At 40.0% G+C, this 25,214-nt stretch overlaps 2 protein-coding genes across 4 annotated transcripts in view; one reads left to right on the top strand and one right to left on the bottom strand.

The window, feature by feature from the left end:
* LOC120801293 (beta-galactoside alpha-2,6-sialyltransferase 2-like) overlaps window positions 1-7,602 on the top strand; it is a 40,922-nt gene extending 33,320 nt beyond the window's left edge. For all 3 annotated transcript variants that reach the window (XM_040148100.1, XM_040148098.1, XM_040148097.1), the window contains one exon: window positions 5,016-7,602. In XM_040148100.1, coding sequence (XP_040004034.1) covers window positions 5,016-5,263 — 248 coding nt within the window. In that variant the 3' untranslated portion in view covers window positions 5,264-7,602. The remainder of the gene's footprint in view (window positions 1-5,015) is intronic.
* tmtops2b (teleost multiple tissue opsin 2b) lies at window positions 550-24,755 on the bottom strand. The gene is made up of 4 exons (XM_040148101.1): window positions 23,877-24,755; window positions 14,561-14,886; window positions 9,058-9,291; window positions 550-3,436 (listed from the first exon to the last, which is right to left on the bottom strand). The coding sequence occupies exons 1-4, from the start codon at window positions 24,241-24,243 to the stop codon at window positions 3,161-3,163; spliced, it is 1,203 nt and encodes a 400-aa protein (XP_040004035.1). The 5' UTR covers window positions 24,244-24,755; the 3' UTR covers window positions 550-3,160.
* Window positions 24,756-25,214: the final 459 nt, after the last annotated feature.

The raw sequence follows: 25,214 nt of genomic DNA on the forward strand, positions 1-25,214 counted from the left end.
AAAATAATAATCTTGCTTATCTGAACAAAAACATAATGTACAGTGTTATACACTGACTTTGAATGTGCAGACTTTCAAACATCCCATGAATTTATCGTCAAAGTCAAAATCAAAATCAAAATCTCAAATTTCTCTATTTCTCTATTTCAGCATTACTGAGAGACAACAGTGGCACATTTTTAGGGTTGATCATTAGTAAAGGGTCCGAAATCCCTCGACAGTTCTCTAGCACATCAAAGCCTCACGTTGTTTTTTAGAAAATTGTCTTTTGTCAGAGTCATAGAGTGCATTTTGATTTCTTGCCATTCTCACAAGAACCTCCAGCCTCTTTTAAAATGCAGGAATGCAATCATTCTCTTCCGCAGCAATGATATTTATTATAACAATTAAATCCAACAACAAAATACAGTATTGTCGACTATGATATCGTCCCCTTAGAGTCACTTTTTTAGAGTCACCATTCACAACTGGAACTGACTCATCTTAGCTTCCAGGCGGGCTCAAGTCATATTGTGACAATACACATTTGGCGTAGGCTCATCACCACCCTGCAGTGAGAAGGTCAGCCATCTCAAGCTCTGAGGCAAACAACCACATCTGGTGTTCGTATCAAACATGCTTGATATCTGCATCATGACTCAGGGCCATTAAATTTCAGCACTTTCTCGTCTCCAGTAAGTTTCTGTATTCCAGTTCCCAGATGTTGCATCCTGGTTTTTCCGGTCTACAACATTGTGGACAAGGTGGGGAGACCATCAAGTCTACACGTCGGCCTTGTGTGGAAAACTTGCGCACACATTCAGGAAGCTTTTAGAAATTCCTTCACTTAGCCCTTTCAGTGTGGCGGATCACAGTCATCTCCTCAGGTGTGTTACGGTTTCCCCTCAGCCATCACATTGTGTCCTCTTGGCCAACCATTCCTCTTTGGCTGGTCTTGTTGTGACACATCACAGCTTTTCACCCATTTCAGACTGGCCTCTCTCATCCTGGCATGGGGGAACTAAAAGCAGATGATATAGGAGCCATTTGGCATCCCATATCCCTCTCCCTTGTAGTCCCATTCTATTAACCTGCCGTGGCCATAGTGGTCAGCACCGTCTCTCTGGCCTAAAGCTCCATGATGGAAACCCCCAATGGCCTCAGATCTTTTGCCCCCTAGTGAGACTACAGATGTGACCAGTCACTGCAAGAGAGGGTAGAGCTCTTTTATTGAATACAGGTGAAAGTAATTGTCTCTCTTTCTCCATGATATCTGATCAATTTTAACATGTAATGTACAAAAAAAACCAACAAAATCATGCAACACAAAGTAACCATAACGAAAGAGGGAAAACTAACAGACAATTAGAAATAAACCAAATAAACCACTACATGCAGAGCAGAATTATTAACTTGATATATGTACAAGTTGAAAGTTGAATGTAAGATAAGGTCTTTTTGTGAGAACTACTAGGATTCTGCAATATTTACACTCTGAGCAGTACAGAGGCTGTAGTGAGAGGAAGAAAAGACGGCAGTTAACACATCAGTCCACATTGACACTGATTACAGCACAAATCTATGACTGGCTAGCCGTGGCATTTACATCAGCACAATGACAAACAGCAACAGAGAATAGGCACAAGGTTTTTGCTTTGTAGAAAAAATGGAGGGGAAAAAAAAACTGATCCTGGATTTCAAAAAGGAATTCAGTCAACATAAAATATATACATTATATTTAAAAGGTATTATAGAAATGATCAATTCTGTAGTGGTCACATTGTAGAGAAATGAAAATACATAAATGTTACAATTCTGCAATGAATTGAAACCTTCAACCTATTGTAGTGAACGTGCAGCTGGGTTTGGGAATTTTTAAGAAAGGAACACTTTGAGGAACCACTAAATTTTCAAACCTTCTACTTACATGTAGAGAGAATTTTCCACAACATTTTTACCCTGTTTCTAATTTATACAGAAAATGTGCTTAGTAGACAGTATAATCAACAGTTAATATGATAAAAATGATTTAAAAAAAACATTAACTGAACCTCTTAATATCAATAATAAATATGACCATTTTGAATTGATCAGTAAATGAATATTGAAAGAAAAATATTTCCTGGACATACAGTATAGACCTATCAAACAAGGGTCAAATGCACTACATGGCCAGAAGTAGATGTCCACATATGTTTGTATACTTTTGGTCTGGACTGATCTTTCATGGTTTGTTTGTCCTGTCGTAATGCTTAAGCACACAATGATATATTACACAGTAGTGTGCTTCCAACATTCGGCAGCAGTTTGAGGAAGTTCCTCTCCTGTTTACACATGACAGCGCCCCATATAGGAAAGTAAGAGATACTTTTCTGAATTTGGTGAGAAAGCGCTCGACTGGCCTGCACAGAGCCTTTACCTAAACCCATCAAACAAATTTTGGGATGATCTGGAGCGCTGACTCTGAGTCAGGCCTTATCGCCCGACATCAGTGGCTGAACACACATTGTGGCTGAATGGGATCAAATCCCTACAGCCCATGGTTGAGGAATGCGATGTCGAACAGTCAAATGTACATGTAATGATCAGGTGTCCTCATAAATTTGGCCGTATTGTGAATACTTAATGAAATTTGTATTTCTATGCCCATCTAGTACCTTGTACATGTAAATTATAAAAATTCGAAATGAGCACAAGCTCACACAAAACTTACATTGACTCTCTAAATGCATCAGAATCTGTCTATCATTCGTTCTTTTCGTATTCAATTGAGAATCCAAAATTGGAAAATGAAAAAACGACCAGGAAGTCGCTGACTTCTTTGTGTGTTGCACTTGATAAACTTGCAGCAAATACACATGGGTGATGGTGGTGCCTGACTTAATGCAATGAATATGAGCTTGAACATCAACGTGGGTGGTTTTTCTTTTCAGCGGTTTGTGGTCCATTTGTTCATTTGCTATTTTTGACTTAAAAAAATAAATAAAATTGAAAGCACAAAAAACAAACTGTTGTTATTTTTTTTTGTGAAGAATGAATAACGGAATGATGAATTGTATTTTCATTTTCCGATTTTTGGATTCCCAATTGAATATGAAAAGAACGAATGATACACGGATTCATCATGTATGAATTCACATTTCACTGAAGTTCACATTGTAAAAGGAGCTATCAAGCGGAGTTATTTGTGCTGCAGCTTGACAGTGTTTCTTGTCTGGTTATGTTGAGGATATTCCGGCTCAGGTTGTGACCTCAGGGGAGGGGTTGTTTGGTTGGTGGCCGGCGTGCTGCAGCACTGGTTGAGGACGTCGTTGGAGATCTGGGCGGTGCAGGCCACCGTGTTGCTGTAGACTTTGCGGTTAAGCTGGATTACCGTGGTCTTGGAGGGCATCGAGATGTTGCCGTTCGCCGCTGACCAGTGATCACAGTGAAACAGAATCAGGAAACACCTGTAGAACTGAGAGGGAGAGGGAAAGAAGCGATAACGTGAACATAATATACCCCCACCAAACAGACAGTTCTTGGAAGCATCAGAGATGGATTGGCTTTGGTTTCACACTGCCACACAAACTCGTGGTACAGGTCTGGTCAAAGTTTGATTAGGCAGAAGTCATGCCTTAGTGCACTTTCCTGTCCTCAGAGTCAACAGCTAGTTATGCTTGAGAAGAGAGATTGGTCCTCTAATGGCCTGTTGCACTGGCAAAGTAGAGTAGGTGGCCTCTAAAACTTAATGGTGAGTTTGACCTTGCAGGTCATTTAACACATTAACTGGAAAGCTCTGAGAGCTGCTCTCTGAAATATAAGTGCTTGCTCTTGTTTTGATCTGTGTTTCCTTAACATTGCGAGGGAATGAGTCATGATGCCATCCTTTTTTTTTTTTTTTATCTCTGTTGCATCAGAATTAATTTATACAACTCAAGGCAGGGCTTTTTCAACACAGACTGCCTGCACATACATGGGACACGAAAACGAATAGAGCTAATAACATTTTTAAAGGGCACCTTTTGGGGCACCTTGTGTTTAAAACACATTTTCATTTCCACTAGTTTTCGTAGGACTGTGCTGTAAAGGCTAAGGAGATGTACAGTAAACTGCTCAAATACATGTTGCATCTGATAGAATTTTATTTACAAGTGATCAGTATTTGACAATTATTGTAGAATTAATTTTAGAAAAGGAAATAGCAGGTGGTCAAACTCATGCTAACACGATACATGTTCTGTAAGAAGCATTTTGCTTGTTTGTTTGTGGTTAGTGTTATCGCAGTGAAGAGCAGCAATGGAGGAGGAGGAGGGGTGTGAGCAGAATAACAATCACCTGGGAGAGAATGATAAACAGAAATCAGCAGCATAGTACAAAGCAAGGTGGAGTGATAAATAACGAAGGTAACTAAATGTAAATGGGAGCTGACATCTCTCTGTGACTGCCACGTATCAGTGTATGAAAGATATCATGCACTGCCTGCTGAGGCAGGAAAACTCACTTTCTTCATTTATTATCTATTCAGTTCTGTTTTTTTTGTTTTTTTTGCATCTAAAGGGGAGCGTTGCTGAGAATTCAGGCTTACATTTGCACTTATAATTGCATTTGTACCCGAGAACTGCCCAGTCTAACTGCAGCTCTTGACTTTTGACATTGTGCAGATCCAGTGGAGATTTTATGATAAATGCTTTTCCCGAAGGAGCAAGTGTAGCAGATGCTGAGGAAGACTATCACATCTAACGCTCGGCAAGAAAGCAAATAAGTGTATTTTCAGAAATGTTAAACTATTCCTTTAACCCCCAACTGCTCCAGTAGAGCTGCTCAGTGGCAGATCAGACTGTAGTCTGTATTGGGCAGCTTCCGGATAGGAATGTGTGTAACTGCGTAAGTGTGAACACAAAATTTTAATGTGAAATTGATTTACTAAAGTTAAAAAGGTTAAATGTTACATCTTGTTGCCCAAAACTGCTTTGCAGTACAGGGTAACAACAGGTTTTAAAGTGAGCGAATATCTGAACTCTCTCTCTCTCTCTCTCTCTCTGTTCCCATTGCAGGCATCCTCCTGATGATGGCGCTCTGCGAGCAAGTGCATGTGTACGAGTACATTCCCTCCATGAGGCAGACAGACCTGTGCCACTACCACGAGCGTTATTATGATGCCGCCTGTACACTGGGCGCCTACCATCCCCTCCTATATGAGAAGAGCTTGATCCAGCGGATCAACACGGGCCCCGAGAGGGACCTCAGGAGGAAGGGACGGGTCACTCTCCCAGGCTTCAGCACCGTCAACTGTGACATCTGAGATATGAAAACTGACCCTCTGAGCCTGAACGTACACACACTCTGGCCTTTTGTGGTTGACTAAGGGAGAGGTGCAATAAAGCCACTGGAGACAGGGAAGCTTAAGCTTACAAATTTCAAATTAGACCCAAGTAGAACATAAGCCATACCCCTCCAAGGAGGGATCAATGTGGAGGCTTCCGACAGAACTTGTCTACTTCAAGCTGGTTTACTAGAAAAGAGACTTCCAGGAAGAGTCTCCAAGATGGATCTGAAAAAGATGTTTCTCTCTGCTTTAGCTGAGCCATGTTAGCTGTGAAGCTGACTAGGGTAGCACCAGATCAGCGTTGTTAGATAGACAAGTGAATTTTCAACAAGTGGATGTGTTTCTATGGTTTAAAATCTGTGTTTTTCAATAGTATGGGTGGGTACTCCACTTAAAGGAAATGCCACTGTTTATAACTGTGGATATTTGTGATTTTATTTTTATTTTTTACTGGTCCTCCCTGCTGAATGTCACAAATGCAACACACTTTCACAGAGACACACACACACACACACACACACACACACACACACACACACACACACACACACTTACATACATGACGCAGCAACACATGCAGAAGAATGCACAGTATAAAAGGCAGATCCAGCATTCGCACAGAGACAAAGTCAAGCTGTCACATCACTCATATTACTGTGCATTTCATTGCTCTAGCAGCTGTTCCTGTTTGACATTCCTCTGATATCGTCGTGAGTAATGAAAAGTTGTTTTGCGTGTTGTCACGAGGCATTAATTTCACTCTTGCTGACGTTGTTAGACTAATACTAAATAACTCTTCTGCGCAGGCTAAGCTAACTCACAGTCACCAGGTTGTCACTTCTTGCTCACATGGGTCGGATGATTCCTCATTCAATGTCAAAAAGCCTGTATCTCAGTTAAAAGCTCGCAGAAAGGCACTGCTTGTCCTTTTTGGATCCATTCTACCTATAGTAACTTTTTATTTACTGAGGGTATAATTAAATCAAAGTAACTGGGGCCAAAATGGATCTACTGAACAAACATGTGCTCAGAGTAGCCGTAACCCTGTGCCTAGTGGTCGCCGGAACACTCATGGCTGTTTTGGATACATGCAGTACAATACTGCGGCAGGACTGCAGTACCATGGAGTTTGGCGCGGAGCAGCTGATACTGCTGAAGTGATCTGTATCAGGGGATTCTCAGCTCTGCCTCAGCAATCACCAGCCCCTGTTTTTGATCGTCAGTTTACTCTTTATTGAATGTAATTTTACCAGAAAGTGGAATGGCCAAACCCTTCCATGAGCTCACTACTGCAGTATGGTCTGCGTTTGTGCAGCTCATTGCAGGGTTATTTCTTTGTCATGTAACAGCTGGAAGCTCATTTCCTACAACTATAAATGTCTCATACTTTCTGAATCCTCTAATATTGGTCTGTAGCTGTCCACAGCTCAGAGTGGAGATGATTATAAAGGAGGAATTTATACTGGCAATATCATCAGATTTGCTTTGTCTCCAGCTAGGATGATTTTTATGTTTACAGTGAGTCAGTTCCACATCGGCAGTAAGCTCTAGAGGTATTAGTTCAGTGTGGAAACGAGGGTTGGTGGTGTTTTTTTTTTGCTGCAGACATGCAGTCAGAAAAATCTTGCCTATAGCAGAGATTTTTATTACTGGGTGTGCTATTTTAAAAAAAAACAAAAAAAAAAAAAGTGCTTGTGCTATTGGTTGTGGTTCGGTATAACGTGAAAACTTGAAATGTTTGAATCTTTGAATAGTCTTATGAATATTGAAAAAGAGGGCTATGTAGATGATTCTGGGGTTGGTATCATCCAAAGTCTATCAGTATTGGTACAAACACACACTGTGCTGATACAAAAAGACTACATTTTGGAACAAACTCAACAATCTCTTTTATAACTCAGGCTATACCTGATCAAAGGAAAAAAGTAAGCATTGATCAAATATTTGGTGCCAATATTTAATTCTTCACAGTATGGATGGGCGATATATAAAATCTTCTATCACGGTATTTATATTGCAACACTGATATACTGTATATCGTGATCTAGTACATTTTTTGGAAATTGAATCAAGGAACTGTGTTTAGATGAAATAATCAGACAGCAATGACTAATTCAGTGAATTACATACATGACAGAAGTACTTCATCACATTGATGCAAAATGCTGCAGATCGAATATTGCCAGGAAAGCATCTACCACAATGGTCTTAAGATGCTGAAGATATATCCGTGTCAGTGGAAATGGTACAGAAATGTGTGTGTATCTATATTAAATATATATATCTATATATATTTATATATCTATATATATATATATATAGAGATATATATATAGATAGATAGATAGATAGATATGTTTTGCAGACACATTTTATCCAGAGTGCAGAAAGTACTAAGGTTTGATACCCAGCCCCAGTTTCAAGTAGATGAAATGTCATGTAATCGTAAGATCTTGGAACAAGGACCCCAGTAAAGTCAGTAACTGTTAGAGGACTATAACAGAGATTTAAAAAAAAATAGACTGAAGGAACCATGTTTGAAAATTAAGGAGATTTCAGCATTCATTTAAAATCATGCAGGTTTTCAGCTCTGCTGTAGGTTTTACGTTTCTCTGATGAGATAAATAATCAAATGTTTTCGTGCTTGTGATTGTAACACACTGAAGGTGCAGAAACCCTGAACGTATTGTACATGTACTGTATATTTCTAATGACTTTGATCACTTTTCAGTGCACAGAGCATGCAAGTCAAGATCAGGGCTAAGAGTCTTAAACTGTCTGTGCTGTACTGTGCTACAAGTAAACACCATTGTCATTAATGTTGTGAGAGGCGATTGTACTATAGGATTTTCTTTTTCTTAAGTGGTGTTTTACAGATCTTAATGCATGCTTGTGGATAGGGAAATCACATGCAGCTGCAGTACAGGTATCACTAGTTCCCTGGAAGCTCTTGAGTAAGTGCATTACCTTGTGGCAACTTCATCCTCGCATCTTAATATTGTGCCAAATTCCCGTTTTAAGTATGTTTCAGCTTGTCAAGTTTAACTCGGGATGAGGAGTTAGAGCAATAGCCTGATTTCTGAGGTGCTATTGCTTCTCTTGGGGATGCTTAAGTTTAAGGTTTAAATTTAGTTGCATTTTTGATCTTCTTCAATACAACAGTTTTAGTGCCAGCATTAAATACAGAACATGGTAGTGGAAGGTGACTTTAACTGTAATGTTTGACCAGCAGTGAATTGGTGAGATGAGAAACATGTTTGGAGGCGCTGTTTGTTATGTTTTGCCCTCTCAACCTCTTTCTCTCTCTTTGCGCTTTACTCAAGGCCTGTTTTTCATGTCTGGGTTTTATTCAACATTGTGGGAATTGCTGCACCACACTGCCTGTTAAGGATTGTTGAACATTTACGTTTGTTTTTTTTTCTATATATATTTCTCTCCCGCAGCGTCCTGCAGTATTCCCGAAATGAGGAAGAGAAAAAGAAGCATCCATTACTGAACATAAAAAGAGTGAAAGTCATGTTTCACTCCCAACAGCCTTAGGGTGTTCTTCTTGACTTTGGTTTGTCAGTGAATTCCCTTCTTATTACACTTGAATTAATATTTAAATAGACCATTTGTATGATTTCAGCTGTTGTAATTTGTCTTTTTTTACTGTGTAAATAAAGCTGTTGTTCATGTCAAATTGTCCTTGATTTTCAAAATGATGACTTTTAGTTTGGGTACCACAAAAAAAAACAAAAAACCACACACGCACACACCTGATGACTCACCTGTTTATTCATAAGTATGTAAATGAGAGGGTTGATGACAGTGCTGCTCTTGGCCAGTAGTGAGGGCACCACACTGGCTATTGGACTAATGATGTTGGGCGGGCCAAATGTTGCCATCATGGCCACAACACCGTAAGGCATCCAGCACAACAGGTAGCAGGCAGCTGTGGTCAGAACCATGAACAGAATGCGGTACTCTCGCCTCCGGGCTGCAGTCTTTCGAATCTTGCCCACCTGTGAATGAGAGTAGGAGAGAGGTTTGTTGATGAAAGAGCAAAATGTTCAAGCTCCGATGTTTTGACGGTTTATTCTGTTTTCTGGAGGTGTTCTCATTTCCATCTTTCTAGGCAGCTGATGGTTTCCTGTCATTGTACTGCAGTGTGAAAACTTGCAGGGCCTCATTGTAAGCTCTCCTAGTTTGTGCGCTCAAGGATGCTCTGACTTCACAAACAGTCCCTGAATGCATTCAGTGCGCATTCAAAATACACAAAGATAAAAAAAAAAGCTGTGATGAATATGTATTTTGTAGTTCAGGCAAGGCATCTTTAAATTAGATTTCATTAGTTCATGCTTTTCACTGCTCTATCATACACCAATAATAAAAGTGATGGAAAAAAATGTAATGACCTGTTGTGATGTAATTATCCTAAACGAAACCGTCTGTAACTATCTGTATTTTTATACGGTGGTGAAATTAGAAGGGCACTGGCTGTCCAGGCAGTAGAAAATAGATTTAAAAACTTGTAATATATTTTGAAAAAATACAAATGAACACCTGCCCACTGGTACCTTGTTCCCTTTCGTCTTTAATTCCACATAGACAAGACAATGTTTGGACCATAATGGTCTTCCTCAGGTTGGGCGGGAGATTAGTCTGTGGCAGATTAGTAGCAGTAAACATATTCAACAAATCGATTTACACAGATGGTCTTTTCATAAACAATATGTATTTATAGCTGTATCTTAATCCTAATCCAATTAAAGTTCTCTTGACATCAGTCTTTGGATGTCTTCACTCACAGATGGCTCTTCTTTATTCTTAGCCCTTCCTTCACTCTTCTGTAATGAGGATAAATTAAGATGAGTTGGACTGAAGTGGGGCAGTTATCCCAGCATGACACACTCAGATTCGTAGCGCACTCACTTTCTCATAACTTGGTCTGAGACTGCTGCGCACTTCATGCAAATGATTCTCAGTTTTAACGACCGCCAGGGATTTAATTGGGACAGAGCCAGCAGGAGGTCAGCTCCGCTGAATGATGAGGTAACTCCAATAGCATTAGAAAGGTACTCATGCAGGAGATGCATTCATCCAACGCATTCCTGTTCAAGAAGTAAGTTTAAAATAAAATTTACCCCCTCTCTTGTAACATAAATGTTTGGGTGAAATGTTATCATTTTTCCTGTTCACTCTTACAATTGATGATTGTCCCTGATTTGTTTTGAGTCAGAGGGTACGTGGGGGAGTCTGTTGCTGCATGTCTTTGCACAGAAATGAAGCACTGTGTCAGTTCTATGGACGCATTATGTGAACTGGACACTGGACTCAAACATGGCACTCGTTCACATAAATGACAATTGTTTGCCCAGTGCATAAACCAATGGGGTTTTTTTTTTCTAGCTTCTGGGTTTGCTTCCACATCATTAGACCAATTAAATATTGGTGTTTCTATTTCTGGTCCCATCTGTGTGTTCCCGCTTCGCCCGCGGACTTTACATTGGGATGATGTCCCATTCATAAAAATGGCTCTTGTAGACTCTGGGAAAGATTTACAAATATAAAATCATTATGGATTAAAAATTCATAATACAAAGAACAATAATTGATCTTGTTTGCAGTTCGAGGTGTCCTGTCAACACGTTAACAGATGTCTCACTTATAATGGTGGTCTATGGGTAAAATGCTTTCTGGGCCACAGAGGATTTTTTTTTTCTCATGATACCACAGGTGGTCACTTGTTCAAATTAGCAGCAAAGCTGAGTGGTGGCACTGTATCCAGCTCTCATAATACATCCATGACCCCTTCAGGCAGAGCACAGATGCTACGCTTGCATTAGCTGATTGCAATCAGCTGTTTCATTCATGGGTCAAATCAGTGAGTCACTGACCAGTTGCTTTGCTACTTGCTGGCGACTAACACCCAGTCATATTCATGCAGGTGTACACAGCAGGTTGTGTAATCATACTGGTCTTACTATGATGTGATGTAAATGTCGTTTACTGCTGCAGTTTCCACCACCACCCCCCTCTACATGTGCAGAGCTTCTGATGTTGTTGACTTAACTAAGATCTAATGTTCATGTATGTTTTTGCTGAGGGGGGATTCGTTCTCCCAACAGAATCCTTACAGCTGTCCAGATTCCTTCAGAGCTCCCTCAAAGAACAGAGCCTTTGCAGCTCAATCACAGTAGGTGTCTCTTTCTGAACAAGACAAAGCATATTTTAGCTAAATTTCACAGTTAGAAGGATAATGTAAAGGCTGATGTGTGACACAACATTTTTAAAATTCTCCCCCAAATGATTTTACCTCTTAGTCTTGCTGCTGAACTCTGTCACAAACTGTCATTAGCTATTAGTATAGTCCAATTGGCTTTCAAAAGCATGCAACAAACTGGAGAGTTGGAGTGTCAAAAGTTAACAAAAGGAAGAAATTTTGTACTGAAATCACTTATTGCACAGAAAAAGGACTGAGGATGTCAACCATTACTTATAGTGAAAATTTCTCAAAGGAAGGTATCTTTTTATGGCCAGTACATAAAGGATAAACTCGTCTATTTAAGCAACTTAAAGAAATGATGTAAATCCCTATAATATGCATATGATATTTCTACAGGAATGTACAATACATGGTGGCTACAATATAGGGAATGCTTTGTAGTATTAAACATGGTGTTTGTGCATGTACTGAATCACTTTAATCATCAGGGTCTGGTTTGATTATAGACACTTTGACATATTTGAGATATTCTTTATCTTGCATAAAGAAACTGCTTTCCACTTAGTTTCTTTTGTGATCAGTTCAGTTGAATTTGAAAGGACAGATGTTTAATTCTGGCTACTTCTTGACGCAATCAGAAAAATAAATCATTTTCTAATTCAACTGGCTGTTTCACAGTCAACGAAACACTCCTAGCACGTTTCTGTCAGTTGAAAGCAGTGGATGCACATGACATATTACACACATCCTCTTCCCACTCAGTGCCTTCCAGCTTTTCACCGTGATTCTTTTGCCTAATGAGATTAATCCTGCAATTTTAGGTTAATAATTTTCTGATATAACGTGACAGGAACTTATTAGGTCCAAAAACCTACTTCTGACTATGGGAGAGTTATTGGTGATGTGTGTTAATATTTTTTTATGACTGGACAGGTGGTTCATAGAGTGACAAAACAAAGGTAATGGAAATTGACTGTAACCAATTCAGCTAATGTGACCCACACAGAGGTAATTATAGGTGAAGGGCACTCTGCAGAAGCTGATTATTGATACCGGGGGGTCAGTCCAAACTGAAAAAAACATTTATTTTGGAAAGATCCTGATAGAGTCCAACAACATTTCCTCCTCCTTCTCAGGGGCAGAGGTTGTTCATTTTCCTTAATTTAATAATTATTCTCATGATTTTTATTTGAATAGCACTGAGGTCCAAAGTGTTTTAAAAAACCACTGGATTAAAATAACAAGAAAGAAGAGGATGTTTAAGTGGCTTATGCTTTGTCCGAGGTGGAATGCTGCGATAATCCCCTGCCCTGCTAACCCCCTCTGCCCTCATCTAAAGGGAGTGCAAAGGATTTACCTCACTTAAGGCAAGCAGAGTCACTCCCTAAAAGTCAACAAAACCCAATGCACCAGTCACTGCCATGGATACTTTAAATGTACACGACAGTGATTGCTGAAAAGACGTATAAAAGTCCAGTTCTATAATCTCTTACTGTCCCTCGAGCTGGATCCACTTACACTATCAAGATAAAATAATTTTCCTGTGTTCAGCGCAGTCCCTGGGTTATTTTGTGGAGAACTAATGCATGCTACTGCTTCATTTCATGTATTTAAAAGATATTATTATTATTAATCATATATCTCATCAGCTATTAAAATTTTTGTGGTTCTGTGAACATCTTTAGGTGCACTGCATTCTGGTCTAATATCTGAGTGGATTTTTCCTTGATTTGTTCATAGACTGTCTTCCAAACCTGACATTTACTGTTGATGTATTTAACCTCGAAAATTCATCAATCTAACTTCCTTGTACCTGTGCTGAAAATTTCGTTTTTTGTCACATCATCACATCATGTTATCTGTCAGTTTCTCTCGCGTCTCTTTGGGAGTTGTCTGAGATGGATGTGGAGCATCCCAGGATTTTAATACGGTTGACAGGGAGCCATTAACCTTTCCCATGCAGCAAAACATGGGTCAGCATTTCACTGGTGGAGGAGACCACAGAGTTTTTTTCCGGTATGGTCCAGCTTTTCAGTTAGCTGCATTCACCATGGCAGAGTTCATCAAGTATGTTGTCAGCTATGCAGTCAAACTGTATGGATGGAGCAAACCCTGTATCTGGGTTGCTTGCTTCAATTTTGGGATACATTACCTCCCTTCACTGTGGTGTGTGAGAGACACACATTTCCTACCAGGAGGAAGTGGTTGCTCCCTCCAGCAAGATACAGGAGTTCGTGCAGAAAGGACCTATTTCTATGTCCATAGCAGAGGACAGGGCCAGTACGCAGATTTGGACACATGAAGACCTTGGCTATGATGGTGTAATAACCTGAGGGTCTATAAAGACTGCTCGCTTGTTTTTTGAAAGGCCACTCAATACTATATGTCATTGTTTGCTCCTCCCAGGTAGAGATCTGTTCATATGTCCGCTCGGCTCTGTCTATGGTCTGCAGAGTCACCGTCACAAAGGAGGCATTCAGGCGACAGGCTGCCTAAAGCACTTTACACGTGTAAGTGTAAAGCGCTTTGAGTGGTTGATAAGACTAGGAGAGTGCTATGTAAGTGCAGTCCATTTACCTTTTCTAGACTCACAGAGCTTTGTTAAAGGGTGAGGCCTGTGTGAAATATACTGAACATTACATTTTATAATTTGGCTTCTATGAGCACAAGAAGAGCACTTTAGGTCCACTACCTTGCCACTCCACTTGACATTGAAATTCAGTGACTGCATTGAGTGCACAACCTCATTTTAAGGGGCTGCTGACTGTACATTTTGAGAATGTTTTTAGTTTTCACAGTTGATTTTAAAACTTTTTTTCACCTTAAAAAGTGGACACCATTGGATTCCATCGTAAGTGATATGAACTCAAACTAACCACCCGCTGTTCTTTGTGAAAAAAAGCAAACTTCAAACTATTTGAGCCAACTTTCAAGCCTACAGTATTCAATTCTGAAAACGACAGAATTTAATGGAGGATACATTCAAGCAATTTGTGGCATGGCTTCAACATCTGACAGGAAATTAACATAACAAAAGCATACACATACTGTTGCCGTCTCTCTACCTGTTTGACTGCCCACAGCAGTCTGCTATAGCAGTAGATCATCACCAGGACAGGTAAACCCAAGCAGAAAGTGAAGAGACAGATGATGTAGGCATGCGACTGGGCTGTATGAACCGTCCAGGATACAGAGCAGCTTGTTCCTGCCCCCTCTATGCCATAGCTGCTCCAGCCTAGGAGGGGGGGCACTGTCCAGAACAAGGAGTACAGCCAAGAGCCCCCAACAGCCAGCAGGGGCCTGCGGTAGCTTGGCCCACGCTTGTTGTATACAGTCAGAGTGCTAAAGCGGTCATAGGAGAGGATCACCAGAGAGATCAGCGACACAATACCTGAGAAAGACAGAGAGGTGGAGGAGTGAGAGCGGGCAGCTGCAAGTTATCTGACTCACCATGACACTGAACAGAAACAAAAACATATAACAAAGCACCACCAGACAAAGGGCACTATAAAATACTAAAAGTAGCATGAAAAAATAATCAAGACAACACTTGAAATATTCCAGAGCAAATCTTGTGGGTCAGTTTTTAAAGTTTAAAATGAGGGTTGTTGTTGGAGTAAAATACTTCTACCGCCACACTAGAAGTTATGTAAGCTTTCAGCTAAATGCTAACATTAGCATGTTAACATGTTTACAATGGCATTGCTAAGATGCTGATGTTTAGCAGGCTTAATGTTTACCATGTTCACTATTTTAGTTTAGCTGAAATTTGGTCAAAAACAACACATTAAAATTTTGACCTGATGATGGCGCTAGATGAAAAGTCAGGGGATCATTAACGTATTTCCAATTCATTCTGACGAAGACACAAATGTGTGACCCACATTTTGTGACAAGCCATCCAATAGCTGACACTTTTGAAACTGTAGTTGAAACATTTCAATCTTAACCACAAAGGTCAACCTTGTGGCACCAGACGAAAAGTCAGGGGATCATCAAAGTCAGTAGCATTTATCACCTTCACAAAATTTAGTGTCAATCTAGTAGTTAGTAGTTAAGAAGACATTTCAATAACAAAAGTGTAATAGAGGAAATGTTAGGGGATCAGCAACCAATCAGTAATCATTTTGGGATTAATGTCCATACAAAATGTTGTGCCAAACTATTCAGAGGATGCTGAGAAATTTCACAGGATAAGTAAAAACTTCGACCTGCTGCTGTTGCTAGAGAAAAAGTCAGGGGATCACAAAACTCAGTAGGATTCATCCTCAGGGAACCATTATTGTCTTTACAAAATGTCACTGCAATCCACCCATTAGTTGTTGAAACATTTCAGTGCACTGCCATCTCTGGAGCCACTGTATTAGCGTGGCTAAATAGACACATACACCTTATGAGTTACTCTGCTTTGTTTCCCAACTATTTTACTTCCAACTCAGAAGAAGAGACAGAGTATTACAAGAGAGGAGTAAACTTGGGATAAGGCTGTGTATTGATACGGTGTACAAGTACTGTCTCCGCCCTGCATTCATGTTCAACTGTGCTGGCTTGAGGGAAAAAACCCAGGAATCCACCAGAAATGCATAGTCATGTCATTTAAGCATTGATGTCGGCATTTCATTTGGTCGTGATTCTCCAGGAATACCAGTCTATCCCACTATTTAAAAGCGAAACTGAAAACCCCGATCATCAACCCGGAGTGCAACACATGCTGACCGCTTCACAGTGCATCATTTAAGGTGCATTGATTCACATGTATGTCAATATATGTAGCACATACCAGACCCAATAAATACCCAGAAGTTGTCGTGCTACAGTAGCAGATATTGATGATCTGAGTAGTGCGATTGCTGTGTATCCTGAAGAGCTGAAGCAGAAAAACCTGCGATGACATGCTAATCCCACTGCCCATATGTTCCGATGCTTTACTGAAATTGGAGCTCCCTTAAAGCGGGTTTTACTGCCAATGTTTTAACGTGGGGGCGGGTTGTCCTCAGGCAAAAAGTTAATATAACTCCTTCCTTTTTACATCCCATTTTTAATAAGCAATATAAATGTGTTTATTTACATGTGTTACCTCAAATGCAAAATGCAGTATATCATCCCTTGTCTATGACTTACATTGTTAAGACCTCTCCAGCTCCCAACGTGCATTAAAAACTAAACAGAACTTGGAATAAAATCCGAGATCTGTTTATCATTTTTTTTTAACTCCCTAATTTGTGATTTTTTCATGATAATATAGATTGATTTTGAACTATGGGGCCTAATTTAGAAATGGGGCCGATTGTGATGGTAATGTATCTGAAACATATTTAGTTTTTCAGTTTCAGCCGTATTGTTTCTCTGCCTTGTTCTACCACTATACCTGCCACCCACTTGCCACTATACATATCCTCCTTTCTAGGGCTCTTCACCTTTCTCATATTCTCCAATTTACCAGTGTCATGATGTTACCAACATTTGCCATTATAACTCAGCATAAACAAGGAAGGACTAGTGACAAAACATTTGTACTGGAGTAGTCATATTACAAAGTGATGGTAATTCAAAATACTCCAACTGACATTTAAGCAATGGAGAGTTAGAGGGCATAAACCCTGGATCTCTTGAGAAGAAAAACACCCCACCTTTAAAACTAGGAGACCACTTGAAGCCTGTCAGATGAAATACTTGAAAGCTCCTTTTTACTGTAACTCAGAACTTCTCATATAGAGTTCCAGATTAATCACATAAGATCAAAGAGTGCTGGAGAGGCAGTGAGTCGGCTGACTCAGCCTCCCCCTGCAGAAGCTTTGTCATACAATATAAACTTCACTACACTAAATCCATAAGGAATGTAATGAGATCAGGTCAGGAAAGAAAGATTTTTTCTTTTTTTTTAGTTCCATCAGTTGTTTGTAGACTACATGCAGCTCACTAACAACACAGTTTGCGTATCTGTGCCGTATTTGTTTTATTAACAAGGGTGCAAAATAAACATGCTTGGACTGTGCTGGAGAGTAACCCGGTGTGATGACCTTTTACCTGACAAATCATACCTGACATCCCATTCTTGCCCCTGCCCTTCTGCGAAGACTGCCCAGCGGGATTATCAACACAGGAGATACTGTGGCATTTTTATAGCAGAGCAAACAGCAGCAGTGTGATGCATCCGTTGGATGGATGGGTCTACAACGTCATAAAATCTCATATTGGCCTGTCTGCACTTAATCATCCTCACACTGCCACAAACATCTCTTAACACTGTAATGCCTTCTCCATAATAAAGATGTCTAATACAGGTTAGAGCACCAAAAGCTTTGGCTCTGACACCTCCCTCTGGTCAGGATCAAAAACAAACCTCAGAATCCTGACATTTATCCATAATACAACTTGATATTCTTTACAATTATTTCAGCGTCACAGAGCCATTGAAGAGACTGCAGACTCTAATGTTATAGTTCTGATGTCCGCCCCAATGTCATGTCATATCGGAGATACTGTACTTCTTTCCAACTCGTAAACAGCATTCACGTCAATAGCCAAGTCATAATTATGACCTGGAAACTCAGATTTTTTTGAAAGCTCCAAAATATTGGTCAGGTTACTTTATAAATATGAGGTTCCTGCAAAGCTAACAAATATAGATGCTTCACATCAGCCACGGACCTTCGGTCACTGTAATTAAATCCAAATTTAATGGACATGATGTTATATTGTCAATGTACAGTATTTTAATCCTCACACAACCAAATCTGTTATACAGCAGTATAGTATAGTCCACAATAAATGCACTGTTTACTCTGGTTTTAGTGATTTTTTCTAAAAACTACAGTGCCAAGCTGTTTTAGGAAACGACTTAATCCTTGGTCTTTTCATGGCATTGGCTGACAATAATTAAATTTATCCAGTGATGCGAAGCCTTTAAGGGTAGGAGCAGCAGATCGGATAATGCTTGTTTCATTTCAGATCTGATTGTTTGAGCAAACACACAATACTATTTTACTGCACTGTTGGTTTAAATGTTTGGATTAAAGCGTTAGAGTCAAGGACACATAGTATACTGTACGTTTTGCATAGAATAATGTTGATGAGAATAATGTTGATAGAATAATAATTGAAGAGAATAATGTAGCCGTGGATTCTTTTTAATTGATTAGTTTAAAAAAGGATCCTATTCCGGGTTGATACTATGCCATACATACAATATTCCTCCAGTAGACAAAACAAATACAGGGCTCTTGTCTTGGTGCAACCTGGAAATAAACTATGATGAACAGGGGGAAAAAACGGACTCCTGCTTCCACTCAGTTTCTTCACTCCACCTCCGCATTTCTCTTTGAGGACTTTTCTCTGAGGATTACCAGACTGACAACACCTGCAGTCTCATTAAATATAAGATTATAGGATTATACTTTCATAATGCCATTAGAACATTTTCAATATCTTAAAGTGTTTCAAGCTCGCAATGCCAAAGCCTACTTCAACACATTATTCACCAGTTCGAAATGAGCTACAATGCCAATACTACTACACAATGATGATCATCATTACCATTGACAGGCGACACTAATCGTGGAATTAGTTTGTCTGACTGGAATGAATATGGATTTAATCTTTAAAACTTTATATTAACCTTTGAAAAACATGAAGATTGAAATTTTTCATAATCTTCTTAAGAAGAGAAGAGAAAATCTTTTGATGCATTGCACAGCTATAACAATTCTGATTGCTTTCCTGGTTTAAGAGCTATTCTCTTAAAATCTGAAGGATTATAGCACTTGAACCCCATAATGTGTTAAAGACACCAATTTAAAATGAAAACTCAATTATGTAATAGTTTTTAACATTTGACATTTCGGTAACCCATAATTTTACATTGTAGGCTAATCCCTCAGATGGTACACAATGGTTGATTACCCCTCTAAACATGTTGCCCCAATCAGTTTATTCATTGTGAAACCATCTGCTCCTCTGATACAATGTAACGAAAGACAGTGAGCATACTTCCACTTATCAACTTTTCATTTTACTCCCATGTATCATGGTTTGCTTTCCTTGAATGGCTGGAAAAGGTAACATTTACTGACATATTCGTGGTCAGGTGTTCTTCTCTGGCCAGCCCACCACATCGCCCTCTGATAAAAAGCTCAACAATAATGGATGTGATTCCGCTCTCTGACAGCAGTTGTTTTTCTGCTTTAGTGTCACTCTCACGCTGAGAGCCAATTTAAAGACAACCAACCAGTGTATTTGTTGTTCTGAGCTCAACCTTACTTATGTAATTTTTTTGTGAAACCATCAGTGACTTACAGGTTTTTACAGCTGCATCATGTTGGTTTCTGGCATTTGGTTTTCTTTACAAAAACCCGAGGTAAATATACGGAAAAGGTGATGTGCAGAGAAGATGAGATGTTGAAAACTGGACACTTAGAAGACCCAGAAGGGCTTTCTACCTTTTCACTGCTCTCGGCAATATGAATGTCATCCTTTACGAGCCTTTTTCTTTTTTTAAGATTTGATCCTTGTTTGATACTAGCCTTGGGCAATCCGAGACCAACTGGTGATCAATCATGGTATTATATATGATGTGTGAGTTTGTGCTCTGCCAAGGACGTATAGCTTCAGCCTCCCTGCTATCACATCTGAAGGAGAGACAACAGGGTGAGGATGGTGGCAGGGATATTTATAGAAGAAATGAATAATCCAAGTCAGGCATTAATATGGTTGTTTGCAGTTTAACCAGAACACTTTGCCATCTTCATACACATTAAAGCGTAAGCATGCATCATTGGACACGTGAAACTGATGTTTTAATGTTCTTTTAACAAGGCCACTGCTGGGGGACAAGATGTACTGAACAAGGTGTGTGTGCTGGATGCTGGGTGGCTGTGTGTGAACATGTAAAGTGTAACGTATGAATATACTAACTCATGTATAAGCGTAAGATTGTGAAAGATGATACAAGTTTGCTTGTGAATATTTTTTTCTTGTCTGTTTGTGCATTATAAACATTAGACACTTTACCAAATGTAAAGTGATCCATAGCAATCACACAATCACAATAGATGTACAGCCAAAGATAGATAATAGAACAAAGTCACATGGACAGAGGAGCATCTGCTGCATCTGCTATATATATAACCAGCTAAACTAACTTATTTGAGAAATCAGTGTCAATGTGTCACAGCATATCTCATCATCATTTAATGAAATATGCAAATATGCAATATATATATACATATATATATATATATATATATATATATATATAAGCTACTGATGTCTGGAAATTGACAGAATCACTGGATATCATTACTCAATTCGCACATGTATTCAATACCATACCATGCAAACAAAAACTGAGAGCCATCGGCACAGAATGGAAGCCATTTGGGGAGGGGACAAAGTCAAAATAAACACCCGCTGACTTCAAAAACACAATATGAAGTATTTCAATTCACTGGAAATCTCTCCCCATCAAAGTTCTCTTTTTTCAGGCATAGCAAGACACAGATGGTAAATAAACAGAAGCAAACTTAAAAAAACATGCAGTGTATACAATGAAAGAAGTAAGATATTACTGTCAATGGATATGGCAACAGAGGGGGGAGTTAAAATGGCAGAAGGGTACAGTTACTTGTGTGGTCTGGTCCAAATTATCTATTAAATTATCTCTATCACAGTCTGGATGTTTAATGGATGACTAAAGATTGGCTGTCAAGAGACAAACATAAAGTATACCGATCCATTAAAAAACATAAATATATATATATATATATATATATATATATATATATATATATACACACACACACAAACACACACAGATGGGTGTCAAATTAAAGGAAAAACCTGAATAAATGAGTGCAGTCACATCAAATGTATATGAGTCTATGCATGGAACAAGGGCTCACTGAGCAGTTTAAGGAGTGTGAAAATTAGTGATATGTTAGCTTTATCTCCAGTTTGGAAATATTTCCATTTGAAATATTCACATCAAAGTTATGGAGGAGCTGGTGGAGACAGTGTGTGTAGTGGTATTTCTACATTTCCCAAGTGAACACTTCGACACAGTTGGCTTGAAAACCTAAGTGCTTGATCAAGGCTTCATCAACCCATCGCTAATGGACTTCACAGTCTCCAAATCTCAACCCAACTGAACACCTATGGGAGACCTATGGGAGAGAAGAAGTGTGTTTAAATGCAGACTAAGCTATATCAGGCTTTGGCAAAGCATGCAGTACGCGTTAGTAGGATAAGTGCACTGCTGGTTTTTTCTCTTAACAGGATTTGTTGATTTGTTGAGAAAAATATAGAATATCCTGAAGACTTCAGTGTCCTGAATAAAATTCCCTAACTACACGAATAGTGGGACAAAGCCTGTGCCTTTCCAACTTCAACAACAACTTGCAATATAATGTCTGCAAAACAGCAGTTTCATCTTCTAAACATGAATACATGAGATCTCTGTACATCTTTCATCTAATGAGTCACTTCTTCTCATTTTCTTCCAGAGGTCAACGGTGACGTGATGAAGGCACAATGAAGGTCACTGCATCCAGGTTCTTCCATTAACACACATAGATCCTGGTGGATGAATTGAACAATACACAAGTCCTCCACAATGAATGACCATGTAGGTCGTTTCTGCCTGCTTACTCATACGACCCACGGGAGCGTCTTCTGAAATAGCGCGGCACGTGTACCAGACCTTTGTTGTCATAATTAAAATAATAAGCGTGTGCCCATGGGACAGTCGTGATTTGGTTAGGTTTAGGCACAAAAAGAACTTGGTTGGGCTTAGGGGGAGCTCATGGTTTGGGTTATAATAGGTACTTCCTTGAGGTCAGAGGACCTTCGTCATCATGGTAACAATAATGAACACGCAGTTAAGGCTTTGCAACGCTCATGGTTAAAAGAAACAAAGATAAATACTGGTTTCACACGGGAAAAAAAAGGTCTCCTGTGCGGGAGTCCTGTATTTTGTCGACCCTTCCATCCGATTCAACCTCCTCCCAATGTGGACTTTGTTGCCCTTTAGACACGTCACCTGACTTCCTCCTTTGCTCCGATCATAATTACAACAGCATCTAGATGTTGCCTGTCAATTAAATGTAACTATAGTTTATAATAACCTGCTGTCACAGACTACCTATAGGGTCATTTTTCGGACAGGACAGTCTAATAATAAAACCACTGAAAAGCCCTGACGTGACTGCATAAAGACAGCTAATTTTTTTTTGGTCTCACTACCTCAAATTCAGTCAGGTGCTTAAGTAAAATACGAAAACGTGGACGCCTACATCTATGTTTGACACATTTTTCGGACTATTGCCAGACCATTCAGCAAATGCAGTAAAGCAAAAAAAAAAAAAAAAAAACCTCATGTTGTTTCTATTTAAAAGAGGCCCCTCGAGAGGTCATAAACAGAATAATGCAGTTACATACAAATCTAAATGCAGTCCCTGTTCTGTGGGTGACTTTGCAATTTTTCTAAAAGGTAACAGTGCAGAGTACAGCCACACCGATAAATCGTCCTGGGCTGATATAAGGGCTGATGTTATTGCAGATATATATATTGTATCGGTGTGTTTGTTGGGTGATGGCTGGCAAGAAATTGCTGTAAAGAAATTGCAACCAAACGTTTGCGGTCATGTAGTGAAAAGGTAACCATTGCATAGTTTGTCCACCAGAGAGCAGTGATAATTGGATTTTTTTTTTTTTTTTTTTTTTTTAACCGTACAGTGTTGCTCGGTATGTATCGGTTGTGTGTAGTCTACGTGTGTTGTGTATGCCCATGACAGCAGCACCAGTAAGCTTGAATATTTTTGGTTTGAGTACACCACTGGTCCCTTGTACCTTTTTGTACCACGTCACCTCACAGCAAAGGCGCAAGGGAGTAATGATCTCGGAAATCACGCCATTCTCGCGAATAAGCAATTTCAATTTGCGTGAATGACCACGGTAAAGTCATCACACAGATGGTGTGAAGAGGGTCTGCCGTACTCTGCTGAAAACAACAGAAATCCTTTAATCCCCCTCACTCTCCACAGTCGGTGATGTACCGCAGCGCGGAATATGAACCTGGCGCATGACCAGGTTTGGCGATCATGAAAACGATGGAGATTTTCCAAAATGCTTAACCCGAGGTAGCTTTCCCTTCATTTTCTCAGGTTGTTTCTAAAAAGAAAAAAAGGAAACAGCAGACCTTCCGGCTGTGCTTATTTTACCTGTAAAGTGCAGTGTTTCCAGAAAAATGTACTCTATTACCACATTATTATATAAAATGACATATCTCTCTGACATATACCACAGTTACTTTCTCAAGCATACCAGCTGAAACAAGGTTTTTTGCTCGGGCATCTGCCAAGTGTCAGAAAACATCAAGCAACGTACCAAAGCAGGAGTTGATGAAGCCGTACCAGCTGCAGCCGCTGCGCCCCAGCAGCCAACTCCCGCGAACACTGGAGGCGAAACTGAGAGTGGTGCCGAACAGACACACCAGCATGTCACTGACACTGATGTTCAGCAAGAGCATGTTCACCGGGGTTCGCAGCTTCTTGAACTTGCAGAACAGAAGCAGGACAACGAAGTTGTTGAGGAAGCCAAAAGTCATGATGAAGCCCAGCACCACGGACAGCACTACGAAGCCCGACGGGGAGAGTTTCCCCCTGCCCGCCGGCGTGTCCACCGGCTCCTGGTCGTTGCTCAGGTTGAAGCTGTAATTCAGACCAGCCTGACCAGAAAACATCCTGCGGTCCATTCATCGGAGCTCGTCTTCACTCTGGAGCCGTTTTGGTAGGCTAGTCGGGGGTTGTTAGCATTGCACAGCCGCAAAGTTCACGAGCAGCTTCCGTCTCAGGTCTTTGTCCGTGGGACGCGCGAGCTGCGCGGCTCATGTTTTGCTCAAAACGCACATTCCTCCACTGAAGTTGAGGGCACGGAGCTGCAAACTCGTTCCTATAGATCTAACACCGACCCAAAGGCGAAAAAAGACATTGTAACCATAAAGTGCCACCTGTTACCTTAAGGCATCGCGCGTCTCCTCTTCTTTTTCACCAAATTCAAGTGAGCGCACCAGCTTCTACTCTCGCCTTATTATTAATATTATTATTATTATTTTATTTTCTAAAGAAAACTGTTATTATTCGTCCCGGTACGCGCAAGCCTCAACATTTTCCCAGCTGTTCACTTTATGTTTGGGAAGTCTGTCATCTCCGGATCACTACTTCGTGGATCAACTGTAATCCGTGCTCGCAATGGCGACTCCTTCCAGATTAACGGTCTTGCGTAAAGTGCGCTCTGCTCCTGCTCTCCGGCATCTTTTAAAGGCGACTTTTACGCGTCACGAGGCTTTGGGATGACAGGGGCCAACGGGGGAGGCGTGCATGTCTGGCTCTTTTAGTTGTACCTTTAAGTACTTGGATTGATTCTTACTTTTACCCCCACACTATTTCTGACAATAGGGCAATCGATTGACTGATCTGAGTGCAGCTTTTACATCACAAGCCTGCTGTGGGAAGGGTCATCACAATCATCAACAATCTAGACTGTTTTTTCTGTTACTGTGCAATTACCACGATGTCGCTGCACATTTCGTCACCTATACGATGCATTTACAGTAAATGTAATATCTGCCACTTAGGTATATGTATGTCTTATTGAGCAACGGCTATAGCCACCTTGTTGTGCATAATTTATTGGACAATCCTCACTTTGTTCTGTCATGACCAG

Source organism: Xiphias gladius, chromosome 16 (assembly GCF_016859285.1).
Source record: "Xiphias gladius isolate SHS-SW01 ecotype Sanya breed wild chromosome 16, ASM1685928v1, whole genome shotgun sequence".
In the NCBI taxonomy this organism is placed as follows: Eukaryota; Metazoa; Chordata; class Actinopteri; order Istiophoriformes; family Xiphiidae; genus Xiphias; species Xiphias gladius.